Genomic DNA, 27,147 nt, shown 5'->3' on the forward strand with positions numbered 1-27,147 from the left:
CCAGAGACGAAGGCCACCAGAGACAGGATGGCACGGGCGCAACCAGCCGACAACCCTAGAGTTGTCGCGCACACATATCAACAACCCCCTCAGCCATACAACCACGGCCCCGCTCCGCATCCACCGCACCACGCATTTTTAACCTGTAGTTCATGATGTATCTCCAACTATGTGTGCCCAGTTTAATGAATTCAGCTTATTTTTAGTCCAACTTGGTTTTGATCTAGCATGTGATGGCTGAAATTAGAACAACTTGTGATGTGCACCTTGTATTTGACTGGCAGCTTTTGACTGAAATTAGCACAACTTCTGATATGCACCTCAACTAACTGAAGTTGATTTAGCTTAACTGAACCGACAACTAACAGTATATTGGTCATCTGTTTTCAGTTCTGTGTTCAGGTGTTTTCAGTATGACTGAACTGAACCGACCGCTACTCGGTTTTGTTTATAGACTGATTCAGTTTTCAGCTAACAGTAATTCAGTTTTTGACTGAAATTCAGTTTTGTTTACAGTAGCTTAACTGAACCGACCGCTACCCTTGGCAGCTTTTGACTGAAATTCAGTTTTGTTTACAGACTGATTCCACTAACAGTATTGCCTAACTGAAGTTGATTTAGCTTAACAGTATTGCCACTAACAGTATTGCTCGGTTTCTACTCGGTTTCTGGCAGCCATACCAAATCTGGCAGCTAACTAAACTAAACTGGACTGGAGCTAACTGAACTGAACTGGAGCACAAACAAGTTGGACTAGAGCACAAACAAGCTGGACTGGAGCACAAACAAACTGAACTGAACTATAGCACAAACAAGCTGAACTGAACTGAATTCAGTTTTCTTCATTTCTGTGCATTTTCAGAAATGAGCTAACTGAACTGAACTGGACTGGAGCACAAACAGAAATGAGCAGAAATGCCCAATAAGCTAACTGAATTGGAGCACAAACAGAAATGAGCCAAATTGTGTGAATCAGTCTTGTATATACTACATATCAGGGCCAACAAAAAGAGTCTGAATCTAGCCATTTCATACATTCTACTTTCTGGAAATGTTTTTTCAAGCAGGACCGAGCTTGTTCCAGTTACAGAGACAAAATACATAAACAACATTTGGATAACATTGAACTGACAACAAATTAATCTATATAGATGCATCCTTCATGTCTTTCTTCACATTCTTTCCTTTGCGAGACTTTGGTAGTTCTTTTGCCCTCTTAATTCTTTTACTTCTTCCCTTTGACCGAACATCATTTGGAGGATGTATTTGTATTTGTTCTGGAATTTGGCATCCAATAAAATTCTCATGTTCTTGTTGCGAAACTTGCATCGTGCTAGGTACAATATATCTCAAAGACTCATCTATTTTGAGGACACTTGAAACTAAGAAATCCATAGCTTCACTCGAACTCTTTGCTCTTTGAATGGAATCTTCTACCTTGTTTCGGATAACCGCTATTTTCTTCCTTTTTCCACTTCATTAACATCTTCGGGCTTCTCTTCCAATAGATTTCCTTCATCATCATACACCAGCTCTCTAAGAGAACAATATGTTCAAGTAAGGATGTATAAATAGGATGAGGAAATTAATATGAAAATAGTTCATATAGCTTTTACCTCTTGCATCGTGATTCCCATCTCTTCAAAATATAAGATGAAGGTAGTTCATATATCTTTTCAGCACGCAATGCCATAATTATATGGCGACATGGAATTCCCATCTTTTCGAATAGTTTGCATGAGCAACATCCAAAACTAGTTTCTATGCACCACTGCACCACTCTATCCTTCAATGAACCATCACTGACTATAACATACTTGATAGCCTCTTGTTGTGTTGTTCCAAGAATAGAGCAATGGTCTCTTGCAGCTACCACTTCTTCCTGAAAATTATAAACACCTTGTGTGTGTACAATATGCTTGCTTGTTTTTCCACAACCCATGGGGTATGTAAAACAGGTGTGCCATGTAAACTAATATTATCAGCCTTTAGCTCCTCATGTCGTTGGCATTCTAATGCAGTATCAAATCTAAGCCAGAACTCAACAAAACATAATTTACGGTGAATAAAGCAATTAAAGAACGAATTTGAACTTTCAGATCTCGATGTAGTTCTCAGGACCCCTGCAAGAGGTATATCCATAAAAAAGCTGGAATCCATGACTCACGAATTTGATATTTATTAGCCAACCAATCATTGCTCTGAAGACCATAAGCAACTATAATTTCATTCCACCGCATTTCAAATTCTTCTCTAGTTTCTGAACCCCATACACAATTATTCAAGGCAGCCCAAAAATCCTTTTCATGATTAAGTGGAGGACCAACCTTTTCAGGTACCTTCTCCATGATGTGCCACATGCATAATCTATGAATTGTATGTGGAAGAATAGTTCTAATTGCTGATTTCATACTAGCATCTTCATATGTTATAATTGATCTTGGGGCTTTTCCTCCCATTGCACTCAAGGAAGTCCGAAACAACCACTCATATGACTCGATCTTCTCATTTGCTATGAATGCAGCTCCGAAGAAAACACTTTTCATATGATGGTTAACACCAGTAAAAGGTGCAAATATCATATTGTACTGATTTGTACTATATGTTGCATCAAACGATACCAAATCACCAAAATGGCTATAATTCTTTCTACTTGTAGCATCAGCCCAGAACATGGAGACTAATTTTCCATGCTCATCAACAACTAAATCATAGAAGAAGGCAGAATTTGCCTCTTTCTTCCTCTCCATCTGTGCCACAAATAACTGAGCATCCGCATTCTTTATTTTCTCCCTAAGTCCTCGATAGTAGTTCTGAAGATCTCGCTTCATGCATCCAATATTATCAAAGCCATCACTTACTTGTAAAAGTCTATATGCTTGTAAGGTACCAATACTTGCTTTGTGGCACGTGAACAAGGTAGTCTTGCCTCTTTCACTTACTGACTGGTTCGATCGGAGAAAAGGAATTTTGTCCGGTGAGACTAGACTATGGTTATGCTCCTCAACAAATGAAGCAATATAGTACTTGTTGTCCTGACTTAACTTCACATATATACGTGCATTGCATCCACATCTTGTTTCAAAGTGCTTCTTTTGATTGTTTGATTCAGCGCGTCTCCTTGTGAAGCCTTCTCTCGAACACAGAAACCTCTTATGATCGACCATGTCATTTCTCTTGCCTTGACCACCTATACGAACTGAAAACCCACATTTATGTGCATATGTCTTGTAAAATTCTTCCACTTCATCAAGAGTACCGAATGTCATTCCAACAGCTGGCTTTAATTTGTCCTCACAATTCGGTACAAACGACGACAGCTGCAATAAGAAAATCAATGAGTGCACTGCTATGACTTTAATATGTTCTCACAATCATATACAAATTACTCACTGATGTACAAAAAAATGGATTTTTTTGGGTGTATGGAATCCATCTTTATGATGTGCAGCTTCATTGAAAGGAACATCGTCGATCGTGGCAGTGTGTTGTACAGGAGGAACGACTTCAACTTGAGAGGCAACTTCAACAGAAGCATCGTCGGCTATGGCAATGTGTTGTGCAGGAGGAACAACTTCTACTTGAGAAGCAATTTCTTCAACAGGAGCAGGGAGATGAATGGAATCAAGGCTTCGAATGTCTGCACTGTCAGCACTAGGGCTGTCGGCGATCCGTCGCGCATCCATGGCGGTGAGGAGAGCCATCCACCCGCCGCTAGGGCATAGGGGCAGTGGCTCCTCCATTCCAACTGGCATGCCAATGCAGCTTGCCGTCAGGGCTGAACGAACCAGAAAGGAGAGCTCTATACCTTGGAAGGGCCGAGGAGGGAGAGGAGCGTCGTGCCAGAGAGAGCTCGAACAAAGTGGATCTCGAGCGTCGTCCGCCACTGCAGGGAGGCAGAGAGCTCGAGCGTCGTCGTCAAGCTGGAGCAAAGATCCGTTTCTGGCTTCTTGGAGAAGATACCGTGTCAGGGGGTTTTCGTAAAATGTACAGAGCTAGAGTGGGAGGCGTGGAGGGGCTTCTTTGCAAAATAGACGTAGCACCGTTGGATATGGAGGGTGTGATCTGGATTGATTTTGCTCATGTGAGCAGCAGCGCTCCTTGCGCACAAGATACGGTGCCTCCCAGTAAATGCCTACACATGCACCGTGCTCTGCGAGCAGGCGATGGCATGTCATAGACAGACAGATAGATGAACAGTCAAAACTTCGACACGGCAGGAATTTCAGCAAGGTATAGCAGGCAACGAAAGATCGATCCTGGATAATTCAGGCTCAAAGGCAATCAAGTCCATGGTAAGATGTTTCGTCAGAAACAGATACAGGGCATGAATGCAACAGTTAACGAAAATACTGATCCAATGACAGACCGCAGAACCGACTCTACCAACGTTAGCATAACCTCAGCAGCATACTCCTAAAGCCGGCCGTAGAATTAACTAGCTCACACCTGTGAAGACAACGCGAGGGCGAGGCACATTAGCACCTATACTAGTAGTCTTCTTCCTCGATCCAGCCATTCGATGGCCCTTCATGGATGGCGTCATAGCCCATGCCTTGGGGCAGGAACTTACGAGAGGTGTTGCATCCTTGCCGCAAGCGCAGTCCGGGGAAGGTGTTTCTTGGTGGCAGAGTTCTGGCATTATGCCTAGCGGCCACAGACCGCGAGTGATGATCCAGCTGCCCACTCCACCAGGAGGCAGCTTCGGGTGTTGCTGCTGCTGGCGTGTGTTCCGTCGGTTTATGACGCGTGCCAGATGCAGGCCTGCCCGCCGCAGCCGGTGCATCGCTCAGCTCTCCTTCCTCCAGGACTGGTGAGTCTTGTATCATCCAGTACTCAACTCCAGCTGCCTGTTTGCCCGCAACCCCCGAGAAATGATACGGACCACAGGCTGATGTTACCTCATCGTAATCGGCATCAGCAGTTGGTTTCCCTGCAGATGCACTTCCAACAGCATCCCAGGCTTGACCTTTTCTCCGAACATCACTCTCCGACAATGAAATGCTCATATCAGAGCCGGTGCCTCCATGCTCTGGCATTGGCAAAGCTTGATCTTTTCTCTGAACATCACTCTCCGACAATGAAATGCTCATATCAGAGCAGCTTTCTGTTGTATGATTGTAGGTTGGATCGCCCCTTCCTTGTCCTGCTGTTTCGTAGTTGCATGGTTGCCGTGATCGGCCGCTGGTATCATTCCAGCAGTCCCCTGGAGAAGTTGTTGGGTCATGGAACGTGTCAGACAACAACTGATCTAGTAAACATGGAGACATGCCTGCAACCCCTGCATCATCTGCCTCCACGTGCTCTGTGGTATGTATAGATGCAGCCAGATCCCTTTGCAAGTCACCAATTTCATTCGAGATGTGCCCCATTGATTTGGCAATCTCGGAGTGCCTCTCAGCCCAGTCACTACGACTCCACAGAGAAAGCGGAGGAGGTGACACATTCCATTGCTCCATCACCTTGTTGTCAGCATCCAGAGATCCAGGTAGATAGAATGACTGCATAGTTTCCCAACAGAAAATGTCAGTAAAGAACATAGCAACATTCTGAGGATATGATGTATTCAAGGAGACTACTACTGCCTAGAAGTACCTTTCCCGAGAGCTGATCTGAGTCCTGCCATATTAGCTCATATGGTGGGTATTTCTTGTCCAATCTATCCAACGCCAAGAATGGAATGGTATTAGATATTTAGATATCTTTTATAAAAAAAAACATGCAGAACGATAGGGAGATGGGAAACCTTTCAGTTTCCTTGGGAACAATGAGTATTATAAGCTTTGGCTTGAAAGTGAGAGCTTTGTTGATGAACTGGTTCGCAAGAGAGGCTTTAGTCCCAAAGGGAGGATTCAATCCCATGACCTGTGAATAACAGTACTTGATCAACTTAAATAACTGCAACATTATGTCCCCAATAGGATGAGATCAATTCAACATGTAAGGGCCTGTTTGGGAACTCTGTTTCTCAAAACCGTAGTTTATAATACCACAATTTATTGTATGTCATAGCATAACTATAGCATATTTTACATCAAGACAAAGTATTTCAGTTGTAGTGTAGAAGAGAAGACTGCAGCTGCGTGAAGCCAAAAACTTCGGTTCGGACCAAAGTTTTTTTGACCCCAAAAATACTGTGGTATTGGTAAAACCATGGTTTAAAATACAGAGTTTTTAGATGTGCTTCCAAACGCCTTTTGGTCTAAAATACCATGGTATACTCAAATACCATGATATTGTCTTGGGACTAAGAAAATATCATGTTCCCAAACAGGCCCTAAAGCTCCTGTGATCATACCAGTCTGCATCCTGTAGGCAATTCATCAGGTTGAACAGTCATCCAGTCTCGTCTCTCAAAATTGAAATCATTCTAGAAAATTGAAGACGGTGTTACGCATGTCAGCGGTGGTACACCACTTTAACAGATTTAAAATGAAGTGGCAAAAGATATCAGTTGTGATTTCAGGTCATCTCTAATATGTAGCATAATCAAAACTTATGCAGCTTCTTAGATGGTGTTGCTAAATATAAAAAAACATAAACAAATACACACTGGCCAATGCAGAATTAACAGGTATACAACCTTTGGTTGGATGAGATCATAATTTTTGTAGAAGCAATTTTTCCCAGAAGATTCCAATATTTCCCTCAATAACAAGCTAAAATCATTTGAACCACAGCAAAAATCAACGACCTGTAAAGAATAAGAAAAAATAACACAATAAGGATCATAATAAGTGTCATCTACTCATCTGTTGATCATCTATTATGGCCAGTTCTGCTGAACAAAAGAAAAAACAAGAATCGGTACATAAATGTTGAAACCTTGTACAGAATGAACACGAGGATAGAAATCCAAAGTGACTTAATGTCTACATGTAATGATCTCGACTTCTGAGGTTGTATGAGTGGGTAGTAGGGCGAGAGGGAGCCATACTGGCGCACGGCTGAGACAGAATGTGGCAAGGAGCAATACTGTTCTTAGATTGATCTTTGCTAATCCTCCTAGGTACAAACTACGGACTTTATATAGTCTAGTACAGGCGCACATAAACTGCAGCCGCCCCTATTTATTCTCTAACAAACTCCTACTCTCTCTCCTTTTGATATCTAATCTAACAAACTTATCCTTATCCCTCTAATCTTGATCTCCTGGCGTGGCCTGGCCTATGGGCAGCTTGGGCCGTCTTTCATATGTTTTACCCACCATAACATCTCTCTCCTCCTCCGAGAACAGCTCGTCCTCGAGCTGAAAATGGGGTAGGCAGACGTGAACTGTTGCAATGGCTCCCAACTAGCTTCTGTCGGCTGTGTTCCACTCCATTGTACCTGAACATGCCAGACACCTCGTTGTATTTTTGCTTTGAGCACCTTCTCTGGTGAGGGCAACAGTCAACCATTCTCCATTGCTGGAAGAGCAGGAGGTAGCAACGTGAAAGACGTCATGGATGTGTGCTCCCGTTGGGAGTTCCAGGCGGTAAGAGATGGATTGGAAGGGGGGCTGTGGGGGTAGGATGTGTCGTGACTGGCAAAGGATCGGTGTTCACCGGTACCTTGGGGATGCCGCCGTATCCCGGCAGGCCATAGGGAATGTCCTGCGGGGCGGCTGGCGTGGATGAAGATGGACATGCCTCGACGGCCGCAACACTGGAGGAGATGGAGGACATCTGCTGGGCAAAGTCGCATAGCTGACGTTGGACTTCACCTAGTGTCACGGCGATGGACGCCAGGGACGGTTGGAGGGCAGTGGCTGCCGTGCTATCTTCCTCATCGTGACCTGACATATATGATACCGATTGTAATGATCTCAACTTCTGAGGTTGTATGAGTGGGTAGTAGGGCGAGGCCTTGAGGATTGAGGGCGAGAGGGAGCCGTGCTAGCGCACGGCTGAGACGGAATGTGGCAAGGAGCAATACTCTTCTTAGATTGATCTTTGCTAATCCTCCTAGGTACAAACTAAGGACTTTATATAGTCCAGTACAGGCGCACATAAACTGCTGCCGCCCCTATTTATTCTCTAACAAACTCCTACTATCTCTCCTTTTGATATCTAATCTGACAAACTTATCCTTATCCCTCTAATCTTGATCTCCTGGCGTGGCCTGGCCTATGGGCTGCTTGGGCCGCCTTTCATATGTTTTACCCACCATAACACTACATGAGCATTAAAATCATTATGCTGAAGATGATCTAAAGCGAGACATTCAACAAACATGTATACATGCTATGATATTTTCAAAACAACAGAAGCATGGTGTATTAAAATACATATATGGCATGAAGAGTTTTTTTTCTCGAACTACGTAGGAGAGCTGCATGTCACTTCATTAAGGTAGAATGATAAATAAAAAAGAAAAATGTAAAATAGTCTGATAAGGATCTGCCCGAGTAACTCCCCCCACACAAACTAGACTATGACCGCACAACTTGGTCTCCTGGTCGTCCAAGTGACAGACCACCGGCTCCCGCTCTAGAATGGAGGCAGAGTACCATGCCGTCTTCCCCCTCGCTATGGTCGAATGTTGTTGGCTCCAACAACTTCTCCAGGAGCTTCACGTCCCGCTTGCAAGTGCAACCATCATCTATTGTGACAATGTTAGTGTTGTCTATATGACAATCGGTTCATCACCGAGGCAACAAGCATATCGAGATTGGCATACACTTCGTCTATGAGAAGGTGGCTTCAAGACAGGTTTGGGTGTTTCGCATCCCGTCTTTGCGCCAGAATGGGACATCACGACCAATGGCTTGCCTACACGATTGTTCACTAAGTTTAAGTTCAGTCTTTGCATCCTAGATCCTCCCGCTATATCTTTGTATTCACCTTGTACACGAAGCCATATGGCCTTACTTGTACAATAAGCCATACAACCTATATAATGTGTTGAGTTTGTGATCCAAATTCTGAAGAAGGTGGGCCATGTTTAGGGTTCCACCTCTATATATACTTGTAAGTCGTAGGAGATAATTATCTCAATTGTAAATCTCCTGTGATCTGTAAACATCCGAAAAATAGTGAGACTGTTGCTGGCTGGCGCTCGTGGTTTTTCCCCTTCGCATTGGAGGGGTTTTCCACGTTAAATCTGTGTTTGATCTACTTTGTGTCGTATTGATTCATAACATAATGGAAGGTCACTCCCTATAATGGGTGTGTGGTGTTTCTCTAATTATCGATTGAACTAGTTTACCAGAGGCATCAACCTAGGTTTTTAAGTTTGTTGTGGATACAACCTATCATGTATATTGTACAACAGCTTTTTCTTCATCCGAGATCTTCCTTAATGAACTGAACAATACATATTGCACCAATTCATGAGAATAATGAATAGAAAATGTGAAAGAATACCATATAATCAGAATGCAGCACATAGCTTATGCACTTTCATCAGAGAACAATGTTATATCAGAACCAGACAAGGGACACTCAGATTAATGTAAGAAAACAAAAACAGATGTTTACCGTGTCACCACTTTGAATATACCACTGTAGCTTATCAACTATCTGCACACATTTACAGCAGTTGCTTTAGTATTACAAAAGGATAATGCAATCAGAGGATGGTCAAAATTAGCATATATAACAAAGTTTGTAAGAATCAATATTGGGTTCCAACTTCCAAGATAGATAAGTGACGAAATAGATCTGTTGCCAGTTGTACAACACTCGGTTTATAATCAATATAAATGGAACCATACAAGATGGCCTAAGAAGATTCCTATTCCTACACCAAATTCAGCCCAGGGCTACTACAGAATAGCGATGCAATGACACAAGGGTACATTTCCAGTATACCAAGTCAGAAATATGGATAAGGATTATTCGATCAAACTATCAAAATATTTTTTTAACTCTACTCATTCAAGGATCAGAAAAACGTGTCTAAATTTATGAACAGTACACAATTTGTATCAAGTCCCTTAATAAATTTTACAATCGCAACTCTGTTCAATTGGTTACCTGCATGTTACAGCATAGCATGCTAAACTATTTTTCGACATAACCATAAGGAAATTTGCAATTGGCTTTAATATCATAGTAATCCAAAATCGTATACTACTTGTTAGAGTATATCACTAGGATATAGTTTGGATTACGATCCTGTGTACCAGCTTGACCCCTAAGTCACATATAACCACATTGGTAATCATATTACATGTATTCAAAAAATAAAAATTTCTTATGTTCCAAATTATCTTTTGGCATATGGAGGTCAATTTTTTATTTATTGTCCGTGTAGGTAGTTGGAACGTAGGTTCCTTAACAGGTAAGTTACGAGAAATAGTCGACGTTGCGGTGAGGAGACGGGTAAATATTTTATGCGTTCAAGAGACCAAGTGGAAAGGACAGAATGCGAAGGAAGTGGAAGGCACAAGCTTCAAGTTGTGGTACACGGGGACTGCAGCAAACAAGAATGGAGTAGGCGTCTTGATCGACAAGAGCCTTAAAGATAGGGTAGTAGATGTTAAGAGGCTAGGAGATAGAATCATCCTAGTCAAACTGGTCATTGGGGACTTGGTTCTCAATGTTATCAGCGCATATGCTCCTCAAGTAGGCCTTAATGAGAACTCAAAGAGGGAGTTCTGGGAAGGCCTGGAGGTAGTAGTGTGCCAGTTGGCGAGAAGCTCTTCATAGGAGGAGATCTCAATGGCCATGTGGGTACATTTAGCACCAGTTTCGAGGGTGTGCATGGAGGCTTCGCCTTTGGGACTAGGAATCAAGAAGGGGAGGAAATCCTGAACTTTGCCCTAGCCTATGACATGCTTATAGCAAACACTTTCTTTAGGAAGAGGAAATCCCACCTGGTGACCTTCAGTAGTGGCCAACACACTAGCCAGATTGATTTCATCCTCTTGAGAACAGAGGACAGGCATGCCTGCTTAGATTGCAAGGTTATACCTGGAGAGTGTGTGGTAACCCAACATAAGCTTGTCGTAGCTGACTTCCGTTTTAAGATTCGTTTACAACAAAATAAGCATAACAAGGTCACTAGAACAAAGTGGTGGAAGCTTAAAGGGGATGTGGCCCAAACTTTCAAGGAGAGAGTTATCGAGGAGGGCCCTTGGGCAGAAGAGGGAGACGCAAACATCATGTGGAGGAAGATGGCAACATGCATCCGAAAGATAGCTTCAGAAGAGTTTGGGTTAAGTCAAGGAAACAGAAGGGAAGTTAAAGACACTTGGTGGTGGAACGAAGATGTCCAAAAGGCTACCAAGGAGAAGAAAGATTGCTACAAACGCTTACATCATGACAAGTGTGCAGACAACATAGAGAAGTACAAGATAGCGAAGAAGTCTGCAAAAAAGCGCGGTTAGTAGAGCCCGGGGTCGCCTATGACGACCTTTATCAACGGTTGGACACAAAGCAGGGAGAAAAGGATATCTATAGGATGGCCAAGATTCGTGAAAGGAAGACAAGGGATGTCAACCAAGTCAAATGCATCAAGGATGAAGCAAACCAACTATTAGTGAAGAATGAAGAGATCAAGAACAAATGGGAGGAGTACTTCAACAAATTGTTCAATGGAGGGAATGAGAGTTCTACAATAGAATTGGACGAACCATTCGATGACAACAACAGGGGTTTTGTACGAAGGATACAAGAATATGAAGTTAAGGAGGCGCTAAAAAGGATGAAGGTAGGAAAGGCGATGGGCCCTGATGGTATCCCTATCGAGGTATGGAGATGCCTTGGAGACATAGCGATAGTATGGCTGACTAAGCTTTTCAACACCATCTTTCGGACAAACAGAATGCCCGACGAGTGGCGGCGGAGTACGTTAGTACCAATCTTCAAGAACAAAGGAGATGTTCAAAGTTGTACTAATTACCGTGGAATTAAGCTCATGAGCCATACAATGAAGCTATGAGAGAGTCATTGATCACCGCCTGCGGAAGATGACGAGCGTGACCCAAAATCAGTTTGGTTTCATGCCTGGGAGATCAACTATGGAGGCCATTTTCTTACTAAGACAACTTATGGAGAGATTCAGAGAACAAAAGAAAGACCTGCATATGGTCTTCATAGACTTGGAGAAGGCTTATGACAAAGTACCTAGGAGTGTAATGTGGTGGGCCTTGGAAAAACACAAAGTATCAACAAAGTACATTAATCTTATTAAAGATATGTACACTAATGTTGTGACAAGTGTCCGAACAAGTGATGGAGACACCGATGACTTTCCAATTAACATAGGACTACATCAAGGGTCGGCTTTGAGCCCTTATCTTTTCGCTTTGGTGATAGATGAGGTCACAAGGGACATACAAGGAGATATACCGTGGTGTATGCTTTTTGCCGATGATGTGGTACTTATTGAGGAGAGTAGGAATGGTGTTTCGCAAAAGTTGGAATTGTGGAGGCAGACACTGGAAACAAAAGGTTTTAGGCTTAATAGGTCTAAAACAGAGTATATGAAGTGTGATTTCAGTGCCATGGGGTATGAGGATGGCGATGTTAGTCTTGATGGGTAGGTGGTACCCAAGAAAGACACTTTTTGTTACTTAGAATCAATGCTTCAGAAGGAGGGAGACATCGATGAGGATGTCAGTCATAGAATTAAAGCTGGATGGTTGAAGTGGCGGCAAGCTGCGGGTGTCTTATGCGACTCCCGGGTGCCACACAAACTAAAAGGCAAATTCTACAGGACAGCAATCCGGCCGGCTATGTTGTATGGAGCAGAATGTTGGCCCACTAAAAGACGACATGTCCAACAACTAAGTGTGGCAGAGATGCGTATGTTGCGCTGGATATGTGGCCACACAAGGAGAGATCGAGTCCAGAATGATGATATACGAGAGAGTAGGAGTGGCGCCAATTGAGGAGAAACTTATGCAACATAGTTTGAGATGGTTTGGACATATCCAACGAAGACCTGAAGAGGCACCAGTGCATATCGGAATAATTAGGCGTCCCGAGAATGTGAAGAGAGGTAGAGGTCGACCAACCTTGACGTGGACAGAGATTGTGAAGAGGGACCTGAAGGAGTGGAATATTGATAAAGAGCTCGCCGTGGATAGGAAGGGGTGGAAGTGTGCAATTCACGTGCCAGAACCCTGATTTGTAGTTTCGCTTTTCCTCTTTAATCGTTTGACCTTTTCTTGTGCCCCTTTAGATCTTGCTGGTTCTTGTGGGTTTTATCTCTTTTTATGTGTTTTCCCGTTTCGTCGTTTTTCAATTCTCCTTTGCCTTTGTCTCCCTTTTCTTTTCTTTAGGGGTTGAGCTCTGAGGTTTTCATATGGGGTTTCATCTCTAGCCTACCCCAACGTGCTTGGGACAAAAAGGCTTTGTTGTTGTTGTTGTTGTCCAATCACATCAAAAGTATTACACAGTGGTTTTTTATGACAATTATGTACAGATTGCAAATTTCACAATATTATCCTCATACTCAAAAGAGCATGTCTCTCTGTTTATGAGAATGCTATTGCCAAGTGGCAATGTGATGCATTGCTTCTAAGAGAACTGAAAAAAAATTAACAAATGCAACATGAAGATAATCATGTCTTATTTGAAGGACTAATGGCTGCACTTACCAGCTGGAGTTTGTCCAGTTTTGTGAAGTGGCGCCCATACGATGTGTATCGCATGCCATGAAGAAATGGTGCAAGAACTACACTCAACTTGTTCTGCAGATAATAGCTCATATTATAATGGATGCCAAATTTTAAATTTACCAAAAAACAACTTCAAGTACATAAAACACCATATTCAACCACTCATTGCACCTTGCTTATAACACTACGAATAACAAAAAAATCCAAGGCATCTATTGTTCTAAATGGCTTATCTCAATGTTTCAGCAACACTCCCACTAGTCAAAAAACATTTGACATTTTTCACTTCTCATGGCTTTTGAGGTGCAACCCTGACGATAATTTCTATTAGAATATATTTACAAAACTTAATAAGTTTATGTGATTAATAATGAAAATACTTTTCAAGACAAACCCTCTTTTCCTGGTGTGTTTCCAAGCTAAAAAAGGGATAGACCCAGTAACAGAGGCTCCCACATGAATGAGGGTTGGGGAAGGGATAAACCAAGGCAAGGCTTCCTCGCAAGTGCGAGGATGCTGATTCGGACCCGTGACCTGGTGAACCAGTGAGTGTGTTTTCCAAGTTAAATATTTTTAAAAAAATGTTAGTTAAAGTTCTAAATGTTGACTAGATCTTGTCCAAATCATAAATTATATGTGACCGGAGGGAATAATAAGAAGGTAACAAAGTCAATTAGTCTAACAAGTTAAGGGCTAGAACTTTGCAAGCTACTACAATAGTATATGCATACCATCTTAAGCTGTAAATACGTAAAGAATAGTAGTAAAACATAATTTGTGTAAAACAACCAAGAGGAGAGTTCCACATTGCCATGTACCTTCCACTTTACAAGTTGAAACAGAACATTAGGTGGGCAGACAGATTTGGCATCTGCTATAGATGCACCATTTTCTAACATATGCAGAGCACCTTTAACGGCCTGCATGGAAAACACAAAATGACATAAGAAACCAACCAAATCCATGGAAAATCTTCAGTTCTTCAAAGTGTAGCAAAGTACCTCAACATATATTTCCACATTTTCCAGTGTAATGTTATCAGCATTCTGCAGATTTGGTGCATATGTTGATGGTACCACTAGCTTTTTCTTCACATCATCCATTGTTATACCAGCTGACGCTTTTTGTGCAAACTCATACATTCTAGAGAGAAGGGTAGCCTCAGTGCATGCAGCACAGATCATGGAAAGAAAAAGATACAACAGTACTAAAGAAAGCCTGAATAGAAATACTGCATACATAATGCTATGGTTGAATTCAATCAAAATATCTTATACAATAACTGGCACAGAATTAAAGTAAACCGAATAAATGAGATGGTTATGATCTAAGAGATATTAATATTGTTGTAAATGACACTTCCATTTGTGTAAATGAAATCTCTCAAGCTGGAAGATTGGAGTTGGTTAACTCAGTTTTCTCAGCTCTTCCGACTTTCCTTATGTGCACGCTTAAAATCCCTGCCGCCACAATCAAGATAGACGCTTACAGGAAGCACTACCTACGAGGGGCTTTTCATTGGCTCGGTAGGGGTTCCCCCCTCCTGTCCTCTCAAAAAAATGAAATGGAAAATATTCAGCGAAATCCGCCTACGAGGGGCTTTTCATTGGCTCGGTTTGTCAGGGCCTAAGGAGGCCCACGGAGGGGCTACGACAGCAGCAACCATGGGCCCTCCATGGGAATTAGATAAGGATAGTTAGAGATAAGATTAGAAGAGTAGTTGAGATTATTTAGTAGATTAGTTGAGATTATCTAGGAATGTTATCAGTTAGTAGTTTGTTGAGAGTTTTAGGAGAGTTTTAAGAAGATAATGATCTCTAGCTAGATAGGGACAGCGAGCTGGCCTATTAATGTAATAAATGGATGAGAAATAAAGTAGGCAAAAAATTAGAAGGGAGAAACCCTCCTCTTGCTCGGCCGTGGGCAGAGGCCCCCGGCCGACGTTCCTGCCCATCGATACCCCTCTGCAATCTCTCACTGATCTAGCGACCATAACATCTGGTATCGGATAGCTTGGGTTTCGATCTAATCCCATGGCTTCTACTGACAATTTCGCGGCGTCATCCTGGCAAACTTTCAAGGAGAGAGTTATCGAGGAGGGCCCTTGGGCAGGAGAGGGAGACGCAAATATCATGTGGAGGAAGATGGCGACATGCATCCGAAAGATAGCTTCAGAAGAGTTTGGGTTGAGTCAAGGGAACAGAAGGGAAGTTAAAGACACTTGGTGGTGGAACGAAGATGTCCAAAAGGCTATCAAGGAGAAGAAAGATTGCTACAAACGCTTACATCATGACAAGTGTGCAGAAAACATAGAGAAGTACAGGATAGCGAAGAAGTCTGCAAAGCGAGCGGTTAGTAGAGCCCGGGGTCAAGCCTATGATGACTTTTATCAACGGCTGGACACAAAGCAAGGAGAAAAGGATATCTATAGGATGGCCAAGATTCGTGAAAGGAAGACAAGGGATGTCAACCAAGTCAAATGCATTAAGGATGAAGCAAACCAACTATTAGTGAAGAATGAAGAGATCAAGAACAGATGGAAGGAGTACTTCAACAAATTGTTCAATGGAGGGAATGAGAGTGCTACAATAGAATTGGATGAACCATTCGATGACAACAACAGGGGTTTTGTACGAAGGATACAAGAATATGAAGTCAAGGAGGCGCTAAAGAGGATGAAGGTAGGAAAGGCGATGGGCCCTGATGGTATCCCTATCGAGGTATGGAGATGTCTTGGAGACATAGCGATAGTATGGCTGACTAAGCTTTTCAACACCATCTTTCGGGCAAACAGAATGCCCGACGAGTGGCGGCGGAGTACATTAGTACCAATCTTCAAGAACAAAGGAGATGTTCAAAGTTGTACTAATTACCGTGGAATTAAGCTCATGAGCCATACAATGAAGCTATGGGAGAGAGTCATTGAACACCGCCTGCGGAAGATGACGAGCGTGACCCAAAATCAGTTTGGTTTCATGCCCGGGAGATCAACTATGGAGGCCATTTTCTTACTAAGACAACTTATGGAGAGATTCAGAGAACAAAAGAAAGACCTGCATATGGTCTTCATAGACTTGGAGAAGGCTTATGACAAAGTACCTAGGAGTGTAATGTGGTGGGCCTTGGAAAAACACAAAGTAGCAACAAAGTACATTAATCTTATTAAAGATATGTACACTAATGTTGTGACAAGTGTCCGAACAAGTGATGGAGACACCGATGACTTTCCAATTAACATAGGACTACATCAAGGGTCGGCTTTGAGCCCTTATCTTTTCGCTTTGGTGATAGATGAGGTCACAAGGGACATACAAGGAGTTTTACCGTGGTGTATGCTTTTTGCCGATGATGTGGTACTTATTGAGGAGAGTAGGAGTGGTGTTTCTTAAAAGTTGGAATTGTGGAGGCAGACGCTGGAAGCAAAAGGTTTTAGGCTTAGTAGGTCTAAAACAGAGTATATGAAGTGTGATTTCAGTGCCATGGGGTATGAGGATGGCGATGTTAGTCTTGATGGGCAAGTGGTACCCAAGAAAGACACTTTTCGTTACCTAGGATCAATGCTTCAGAAGGAGGGAGACATCCATGAGGATGTCAGTCATAGAATTAAAGCTGGACGGTTGAAGTGGCGACAAGCTGCGGGTGTCTTATGCGACCCCCGGGTGCCACACAAACTAAAAGGCAAATTCTACAGGACAGCAATCCGGCCGGCTATGTTGTATGGAGCAGAATGTTGGCCCACTAAAAGACGACATGTCCAACAACTAAGTGTGGCAGAGATGCGTATGTTGCGCTGGATATGTGGCCACACAAGGAGAGATCGAGTCCGGAATGATGATATACGAGAGAGAGTAGGAGTGGCGCCAATTGAGGAGAAGCTTATGCAACATCGCTTGAGATGGTTTGGACATATCCAACGAAGACCTGAAGAGGCACCAGTGCATATCGGAATAATTAGGCGTCCCGAGAATGTGAAGAGAGGTAGAGGTCGACCAACTTTGACGTGGACAGAGGCTGTGAAGAGAGACCTGAAGGAGTGGAATATTGATAAAGAGCTCGTCGCAGATAGGAAGGGGTGGAAGTGTGCAATTCACGTGCCAGAACCCTGATTTATAGTTTCGCTTTTCCTCCTTAATCGTTTGACCTTTCCTTGTGCCCATTTTAGATCTTGCTGGTTCTTGTGGGTTTTATCTCTTTTATGTGTTTCCCCGTTTCGTTGTTTTCGGTTCTCCTTTGCCTTTGTTTCCCTTTTCTGTTCTTTGGGGGTTGAGCTATGAGGTTTTCATACGGGGTTTCATCTCTAGCTTACCCCAACGTGCTTGGGACAAAAAGACTTTGTTGTTGTTGTTGTTGTTGTTGTTGTATCCTGGCAACCGGCGTCCCCATCTCCATGGACTGCGCCGCATATCACCTTCGTCACGTCGTCCAGGCAACCGACGTCCCCATCTCCATGGGCTGCGCCGCATGCCACCTTCGTCACGCCATCCTGGCAACCGGCGTCCCTATCTCCATGGGTAGCATCGACTGTCAAGTTTGTCACCACATCCTGGACGCTGGTGTGCCCATCCCCAGGGACAACGCCAAATTTCGTCACATCATCTTCGTTGACGGCGTCTCCATCTCCATGGGCGACACCACTAGGGGCAGCCACGACTCAGCAATCACCAGCTCCATCGATGGGGGACTTGTGGACCAACATGAGGGCTGATCTCGCAAAGATGCAAACCACGCTCCAGAAGGTTGAGCAAGGGCTGCTGCAAATCAAGGCAGCAGTGCAACATGAGCAGCACCAGCTGGCATTGTCCGCACGACTCCAGACGTCGGCGGCAATGGGCATACAAGCTGCTGCTCGTGGCTTCCTTGCACGACGGAGAGTGTGGGAGATGCGTCGGCAAATGCTCAAGGTAGCCTTGGTGACGGTTGACCTCGGCACACGGAGGCGCGACCTCGCCCTGTCGGACGGCCATCAGCAGCGGCACCGGGCCGCTATCTCCAAGTGCGAGCATGGTACGTGTCCCTCGGGCGACGAACTTCAACTCTACGACAGTGGCGGTAGGGAAGGCACTCCCCTCGTCATCGTAAAGGGTGCACTATTTAGCGGCACCACATTCCGCTACCGGCCACCACGAGGGCGCCTCCGCTGGTTATTGTTGCAACCTACTCCAGGTGCCCGTCCATGTGCTCCCTTTTCGTCCAGATGGCATACATGGGATCCAGGTGGCTGCACACGTGCAAGTCCAATGCGCGGAGGGTGTCCGCCTTATCTTATGGGGTCAACAAAAATTCAGATTCGGAATAATAAGATAAGCTGGGATGTAAAAGGCTTGTCGTCTAGGTGTCTGGTTTTGGGTCTAGTAGACTCGGTTTTTGAGCACCTGTCATGCCGCAGCTCGAGGACGAGCTACTTGTCCAGGAGGGGTGTGAGCACCTGTCATGCCGCAGCTCAAGGACGAGCTACTTGTCCAGGAGGGGTGTAGTGTCAGGGCCTAAGGAGGCCCACGGAGGGGCTACGACAGCAGCAACCATGGGCCCTCCATGGGAATTGGATAAGGATAGTTAGAGATAAGATTAGTGTTAGAACTGTATTAGGGTTTATGGGGTCTCCCTTTTACATTTACCATTTCACCCCTCTGTTTGTAATGGGCCAGGCCCAACTTAGTCTATTAATATACAGGCCCACCCTAGTGTAGGGTTAGGGTTTCATTCTACATGGTATCAAAGAGCTAGTTCCTTTTTTCCTCCCTCAACCTCCAGTCCAGCCGCCGCCACCAACCCCTCCCCCCAGCCGCCGCCCTGCTGCCTCCAGTCCCCCCGACACCAGGCGCCCCGCCTCCAGCTCCGCACGGGCCCCCAGACCCGTCACCCGCACCGGCGGCGTCGGTGCCCGCCGCCTGCCTCGCCTCCCCGAGCGACCAGCCCCGACGCGCCCAGCCCCGACCGCGCGACCCCGACGGCCGCACCACCCGCGTCGTCCGTCTTCAAGAAGCAGCGCCGCCCCTGCCCTGCTTCCGACCCAGCCGCTAGTACGCCCCGAGCCGCCCGACGCCCGCGCCCCGAGCCGCCCGGTCGCGCCCCTGCACGCCATTCCTGCCCGCTCGCATACTCCTTTCACTTCCCTGCCCCTGCTGCTCCTCCTCGCCGACCGCACCCCCTCGATTCCGTCCCTTTCTGGCGAACAGCACCAGCCCCTGCTGCTCCTCCCCGCCGCCCCCAGTTCCGCCCCTTTCTGGCGAACAGCACCACCCGCGCCCCCACTGTCGTTAACCCTGCTTACCCCATGGCACACCTCCCCCCAACAACCGCCATGCCAACCGCCGCGACCACAGCTATCGACTCGGCCCTCACCATCGACCCTGTGCTCGACTTCCCCTCGCCCAGCACCGCCGGTGCTACCACCGCGACCAGCGCGCGTGCTGCCGGCCTCGTCCCCTCCAGGTTTGGCCTCCCGGGCTACCCTACATGCGACGGCGCCCTCACTGGTCTACCCTCGCCGACACGTCTCCCCAGACTCCTGCCCCTGGGTTCTCCACCACTCGGTCGCTCGTCACCGATGCCACCTGGGCTTCCCCACCGCCCTCCACCGACTCCACGCTGGCATCTACCATCGCCGCCATCCAGGCTGCCCTAGCCGCCTCGCAGGAGCGCGAGCGCGCCGCGTCCCGCGCTCTGGAACAGGAGCACGCCCTGGCCGCCACTCTGACCGCCCAGATGGCCACTGCGCAGCGTCTAATCATCGGTCCTCCTCCGGTCGACCAGGAGACACCCCCGCCCACCCCAGAGGCTCCCCACGCCTCTGAACTCGATGCTGACCACATCGCCGCTCTCCACGCCCAGGCGACCGGACTACATAACATCTGGTCCCTCGTGTCCGTCGTTCTGGACCCGGCGTCCTCCCACTACCCTCGCTGGAGGGGGCATGTCCTTCTCACCTTGCGGCGCCACGTCCTCGACGACGTCGCCACCCCACCGTCCTGGGCCTGGTCCCTGATGGACTCCGTGGTCCTCTCCTGGCTCCACGGAACCATCACCGTCGAGCTCCAGGACATCATCCGCGACCAGGCGGACACGGGTCGTCAGGCGTGGCTCGCCCTCGAAGAACAGTTCCTCGGGAACCGGGACGCTCGCGCACTGCACCTCGACGCCCAGTTCCACCTGTTCTCTCAGGGGGACCTCTCCGTGGACGAGTACTGCCGCTAGATGAAGGGCATGGCGGGCTCTCTCCGCGACCTCGGCGAGCCTGTCGTCGACCGGACCTTGGTGTTGAACCTTCTGCTTGGCCTCAGCCCCCGCTATGGCCACCTGAAGGCTCTCATCAAGAGGACCGTTCCCTTTCCCACATTCCATGCCGTCAGGAACGAGCTTCTCCTCGAGGAGCTCACCATGGCGTCTGAGGCCACTGCTCCGGCGCTCTACAGCGCTCCTCCCGGTGGTCAGGCACCTTCAAGGGGCCAAGCCCCTCGCCCTCCGTCGACCGGGGCCCCTACCCGCCCCACAACTGCCGTCCCTGCGGCCCCTCGTCAGGCGTCCGCCACCGACGGCAGTCGTCGTTCCCGCAAGGGCGGCCGTGGGGGTGGTGGCTCCTCTCGTGGTGGTCCCCCCGGCCGGGGTGGCGGCCAGGCGTGGCCGTCACTCTATAACCCCTGGACCGGGACCATCGCCATGTGGCCGGGCCAGGCCCCACGTGCCTCCCGTCCCCCGGCGCCGGCCCTCCTGACTGTGCCACCCTACGACGTGCCTCCCACGGAGTGCCTGCATCGCATCCGGCTCTGCCCCTACTCCTGCCCCCGGGGACCCCCACAACGACTTGGACCCCGCTGTCTGGAGGCTGGGACAACGCCTCCCTCGCCGCCGCTTTCAGCACCATGGCAATGACCCCCCTTCCTCCGACTGGGTGATCGACTCTGGTGCCTCCTACCACACCACTCCCACTACAGGCACGCTCTCCCGCTCCCATCCCCCTCATTCCTATCATCCTTCATCGATAGTCGTTGGGAACGGTTCCACTCTGCCCGTCACCTCTGTAGGTGCCTCGGTTCTCCCTGAACCGTTCTACCTCAACGACGTTCTCATAGCCCCCCACATCACTCATAATCTCCTTTCTGTTCGTCGTTTCACCACTGACAACTCTTGTTCCATCGAGTTTGACCCCTCTGGTTTCTCTGTGAGTGTGAAGGATCTGGCCACCAGGACTCCCCTCGCCCGCTGTGACAGCTCGGGGCCCCTCTACACGCTCCGGCCATCCACCTCCGGCGCGTCTCCGCCTCCTGCCCTGGTCTCCTCCACCACTTGGCATCATCGTCTCGGACATCCCGGACCTGACGTCATGACCAAGATTACCAGTAGCCTAGATCCTTCATGTAGTAGGGGACATTTTGAGGGCCTCTGTCATGCTTGTCAGCTAGGCCGGCATACTCGTCTCCCATTCACCACTTCCTCATCTCGGGCTGAGCAGGCTTTTGACCTGGTTCATTGTGATCTCTGGACCTCTCATGTACTCAGTCTTTCTGGTTATAAATAATATTTGGTGATTTTGGATGACTTTTCCCATTTTCTTTGGACTTTTCCTCTTAGATTGAAGTCCGACACGTTCACCACCCTCACACACTTCTTCGCCTGGGTCTCCACCCAGTTTCACCGCCCAGTCCGTGCCCTGCAGTGTGACAACGGCCGCGAGTTCGAGAATCACGCCTCCCGCTCTTTCTTTCTCACCCATGGCGTCCAATTGCGTCTCTCGTGCCCTTACACCTCTGCCCAAAACGGCCGGGCCGAACGCATGATTCGCACCACCACCAATATGATTCGCTGCCTTCTCTTCCAGACGTCTCTCCCTGCCAGCTACTGGGCAGAGGCCCTGCACACCGCCACCCACCTTATCAACTGTCTTCCCTCCAAGACGGTGAGCCACCCTACTCCCTACTTTGCACTGTACGGCACAACCCCCACCTATGACCACCTTCGCGTGTTCGGTTGTGCCTGCTACCCTAACACTTCTGCTATTGCCCCTCATAAGCTTTCTCCCCGCTCTACCACCGCCGCCGCCGCCACGTCACTACCTCGGCACCTGCCGACCTGGGCCCGTCGACGAGCCCGATGCGCTTCGCCGACCCCACCGTCGTCTATCACCGCCGCGAGTCGGCCACACCCGCGGCCCCCGACGTCCAGGCAGACCGCCCCGAGCCACCGGTGTACCACCCGGTCGCCATCCACCGCGACCCCGGACACGTCCACCCGATGGTGACCCAGCGCGCCGCCTGCGTTCTTCGACCTGTCGACCGGCTGATCTTGGCAGCTGATACGACTACCACTCCACCGGACGCCTCCCCGGTCTCCTCCTCCGTTCGTACCGCTCTCGCCAACCCACACTAGCGACGCGCTATGGAGGAGTACGAGGCCCTCCTGGCCAACCACACCTGGGACCTGGTGCCGTGTCCACCAGGCACCAACGTGGTCACCGGCAAGTGGCTATTTCGCCACAAGCTTACCTCGAACGGCTCCCTCGACCGCTACAAGGCCCGTTGGGTCCTTCGGGGCTTCACACAACGCCCTGGAGTGGACTATGACGAGACCTTCAGCCCTGTCGTCAAGTTCGCCACTGTTCGCACCATCCTCTCCCTCACCCTCTCTCGGGACTGGGCGATCCATCAGCTCGACGTCAAGAATGCCTTCCTCCACGGCACTCTGACGGAGACTGTCTACTGCAGCCAGCCCACCGGCTTCGTCGACAAAGCCTGTCCGGATCTGGTCTGTCGGCTGAACCACTCCCTCTACGGCCTCAAGCAGGCGCCGCGGGCCTGGTACAGTCGCTTCGCTTCCTACTTGGCCTCCGTCGAGGCCAAGTCGGAAACGTCCCACTTCATCTACCGCCGCGACGACGACACTGTCTTCATTCTGCTCTACGTCGACGACATTGTGCTCACGGCATCCACCGCCAACCTCCTACAGCGCACGATCGTCGCCCTGCATCGAGAGTTCGCAATGAAGGACCTGGGGCCCCTCCACCACTTCCTCGGCATCACCGCCGAGCCCCGGTCCCAGGGTCTCTTCCTCCATCAGCGCCAGTACGCCATCGACATACTGGAGCGGGCTGGCATGTCCGACTGCAAGCCCTACTCCACGCCTGTCGACACTCAGGCGAAGCTCTCAGAGGACGACGGGCCCCCGGTCGCCGATGCGACGTCCTACCGGAGCCTGACCGGCGCGCTCCAGTACCTCACCTTCTCCAGGCCTGACATCGCCTACGTCGTCCAGCAGGTGTGCCTGCATATGCACACCCCGCGGGAGCCTCATCTCACCGCTCTCAAGTGGATCCTGCGCTACCTCCGCGGCTCCCTCGACTACGGCCTCCTACTCCGACCATCCCCGACGTCGGAACTCGTGGTCTACACCGACGCCGACTGGGCTGGCTGTCCAGACACGCGACGATCCACCTCCGGTTACGCCGTGTTCCTGGGCGCCAACCTCGTCTCCTGGGCCGCCAAGCGGCAGCCCGTCGTCTCTCGCTCCAGTGCTGAGGTCGAGTACCGCGCCATGGCCAACGGCATGGCAGAGGCCTCCTGGCTGCGACAGCTCCTCCACGAGCTCCCCTCCAACGCGCCACCCTCGTCTACTGCGACAACGTCAGCGCAATCTACCTCTCCACCAATCCCGTGCAGCACGTGGAGATCGACCTGCACTTCGTCCGCGAGCGTGTCGCCGCCGGTGACGTTCGGGTTCTCAGCGTCCTCACCACGCTGCAGTTCGCCGACATCTTCACCAAGGGGTTACCTCGAGTGTATTTTTAGACTTAGGCTCCAGTCTCAACATCTGTACAGGATAGAGTTGCGACTGCGGGGGGGTGTTAGAACTGTATTAGGGTTTATGGGGTCTCCCTTGTACATTTACCATTTCACCCCTCTGTTTGTAATGGGCCAAGCCCAACTCAGTCTATTAATATACAGGCCCACATGTCGATGTTTGGAGCCCGACCACGCACCTGGGGCTACCCCTCGAGGTGCTTTTGGGTAGGACAGTGTTGTTGACTATAACTCAATGGTTCGTGCGAGACGAACGAGAGACGGTAGGCGATTTTCTACAGGTTCGGGCCGCTTTGAGATGCGTAACACCCTACTTCCTGGTGTGGATCTTTATGTGGTGGGTTACAAGAGAAGCCTCCGGTATAGAGAAAGCTAGTGAGCTGAGTTGATGGTCGATGATCCTGATGGGGGTACCCCCTAGGCCTTATATCGACCGTGGGGCACTACATGCGTGTATGATAATGATGAGTACCTAAACAATAGTGAACCAACTAACTTATCTTCCTGTGATCCTGCCGACTTATCCCCAGTCTGTTCCGACGTCCAAGGACACTGCGCGGGAAAGTCGGATTGGTGTGGTGGACGACTCTTTAAATCCAACGAGCCGCCTGGGCCTAGATATGCTCCTTCCTTGCGTCGGCCCATTCCACCACCAGTTCTCCCCTGTCCCACGAAGGGATGGCTTTGCAAGATAACAGGCCCAAAGCCTTTCGCGAGGCCCTCTTGTCTTCTAGTGGACCCGAGGGATATCTGTTCCCCACAAGCCACCAATCTTTGAGTTGATTTTGAAATAATCGGCCCAAAGATTCTAGGTCCAGCTCGCGATTCTGTGGCTTGATTTCCATTCTGGTGACGGGCGCTTGGAAAGGTGTACCTATTGAACGTTGCTTCTGAACTCTGAGTGACTTAGTAAAAAACAGTCTTCAAGGGTCCTCCTTTGGTGTATTCAAAGGTCTTCATCTAATGCCTCAGAAATTGGTGCTCTGTCATCAGCCTATGCTTTAGAAATCAGCATTCTGTCTTTTAGAGTTAAGAATCTATTTGGCGCACCGAAGGTGCACCCAATGGTTGTAGCCCCGAGCTTTGAGTGGATTTTTGAAAATAATCCACTCAAAGATCTTTATCTCATACTTTAGAAATCAGCATTTTATCTTCACCTCATGCTTTAGAAATCAACATTTTGCCTTTTTATGCTTCTTGCGAATTCAAACAATGTGATTTGTCAATGCTTTTGTTAGATTTGAAATTTATTTGATCGGTGATAGATTGGACGTCTGGTAGATGGCTCTCGGCTGGTCTTCACCTCGCTCTGTGCCTCTGCTGACTAGACTTGCAGTTCAGTAGCTATATTTGGATTTCCTTTGATCTCTATCGATCTCTTCCTTTTGTCTCAATACATTCATTGTGTATACTGTATGGATGTGACTTGTTCAAAAAATCTATTGAAAATTTCTGGTTGTCCCCCTCAATGGGTGTGGCTAAGGGACGTCTTGGTACGCAGAACGTTTAGCACACTGTCCTGGAGTAGTAACTTGATGTGACCGCAGTGTGTAATCATATCGCCCGAGCAGTTGACCTTAGTCCAAATGGTGTCGTGTTACGCGAAGCGGCGTCTGTTGTCTAACTCATTTTCAGGCGGTTTGAATTGCTTATTGAATACTTGCGACTGTTCGGCGAGCGTGGTAGGAAGTGGACGGTCACCTCCGGCCTCTATAAATAGTCTTCTTGCGTCGTTGTTCTCTTCACTCATCCTTCGATCATCCGTTACTTCTCTCTCCTAACTCCTTATTCTCCTCCATCTGACTATGGGCAAGGATAAGAAGGGTCGAGGTTCGCCACGTCGCTCCGGCGACAAGCGGAAGCGTGAACCAAGTCCTCCCTCGGAGGACTTCGGTGACTCTGAGTACTCGGAGGAGGAGTTTTCCTCCGGGTTCGAGGGATCGCCGGTCTACGCTTACCCCCCGGCGTCGTCCGATGACTCGGACGACTCCCAGGGGATAGCCGCCGAGGTGTGGACGTACATCCAGTATGTCGAGCGTGCCGGGCTCGAGGGCTTGGATGAGTCGGATGTCTTCTCGGACGAGAACTTTTCCGACTGCTATCTCCGAGAGGGTCGGAGACTTTATCCAGCTCGGTGTGCGGACATCCGGCTGCCTCCCTGACCGAGGGGGAGGGACTTGCAGTGGTTCTCCACAATGAACCACTCGAGATGCCACCCCTTGATGCTATCCTTGAGGGGGATGTCGAGGTACTCTATTTTCCTCCCACGACGAAGCTCCACAGACCGGATGTCGAGGTACTCTGTTTTCCGCACACGAGTCGGAAAAGTTATCCTCGTTCGAGGAGACATCCGACTCATCCAAGCCCTCGAGCCCGGCACGCTCGACAGACCGGATGTACGTCCACATCTCGGCGGCTATCCCCTAGGAGTCGTCCGAGTCATCGGACGACGCTGGGGGGAAGCGTAGGCCGGCGACTCCTCGGACCCAAGAGGAAAACTCCTCCTCCGAGTACTCAGAGTCACCGAAGTCCTTCGAGGGAGGACTTGGTTCACACTTACGCTTGTCGCCGGAGCGACGTGGCGAACCTCGACACTTCTTGTTATTGCCCATGGTCAGATGGAGGAGGAGTTAGGAGAAAGAAGTAACGGATGATCGAAGGATGAGTGAAGAGAACAACGGCGCAAAAAGACTATTTATAGAGGAAGGAGGTGACCGTACACTTCCTACCACGCTCGCCGAACAGTCGCAAGTATTCAATAAGCAATTTAAACCGACTGAAAATGAGTCAGGCAACAGACATCGC

At 48.3% G+C, this 27,147-nt stretch overlaps 2 protein-coding genes across 4 annotated transcripts in view; both read right to left on the reverse strand.

The window, feature by feature from the left end:
• Positions 1-1,036: 1,036 nt before the first annotated feature.
• LOC103654478 (protein FAR1-RELATED SEQUENCE 5-like) lies at positions 1,037-3,484 on the reverse strand. The gene is made up of 2 exons (XM_008681308.4): positions 1,617-3,484; positions 1,037-1,536 (listed from the first exon to the last, which is right to left on the reverse strand). Exon 1 carries the CDS (start codon positions 3,267-3,269, stop codon positions 2,115-2,117), a length of 1,155 nt encoding a protein of 384 aa, XP_008679530.1. The 5' UTR covers positions 3,270-3,484; the 3' UTR covers positions 1,037-1,536; positions 1,617-2,114.
• A 752-nt stretch (positions 3,485-4,236) lies between these two features.
• Positions 4,237-27,147, reverse strand: part of LOC103654479 (Protein ENHANCED DOWNY MILDEW 2) — a 30,340-nt gene continuing 7,429 nt past the window's right edge. For all 3 annotated transcript variants that reach the window (XM_008681310.3, XM_008681312.3, XM_008681311.3), the window contains exons 8-16: positions 14,554-14,695; positions 14,371-14,472; positions 13,532-13,624; positions 9,462-9,503; positions 6,584-6,694; positions 6,299-6,370; positions 5,747-5,865; positions 5,596-5,659; positions 4,237-5,501 (exon numbers count right to left, since the gene is read on the reverse strand). In XM_008681310.3, coding sequence (XP_008679532.1) covers positions 4,491-5,501; positions 5,596-5,659; positions 5,747-5,865; positions 6,299-6,370; positions 6,584-6,694; positions 9,462-9,503; positions 13,532-13,624; positions 14,371-14,472; positions 14,554-14,695 — 1,756 coding nt within the window. In that variant the 3' untranslated portion in view covers positions 4,237-4,490. The remainder of the gene's footprint in view (positions 5,502-5,595; positions 5,660-5,746; positions 5,866-6,298; positions 6,371-6,583; positions 6,695-9,461; positions 9,504-13,531; positions 13,625-14,370; positions 14,473-14,553; positions 14,696-27,147) is intronic.

This window comes from Zea mays, chromosome 4 (genome assembly GCF_902167145.1).
Source record: "Zea mays cultivar B73 chromosome 4, Zm-B73-REFERENCE-NAM-5.0, whole genome shotgun sequence".
NCBI lineage: Eukaryota > Viridiplantae > Streptophyta > Magnoliopsida > Poales > Poaceae > Zea > Zea mays.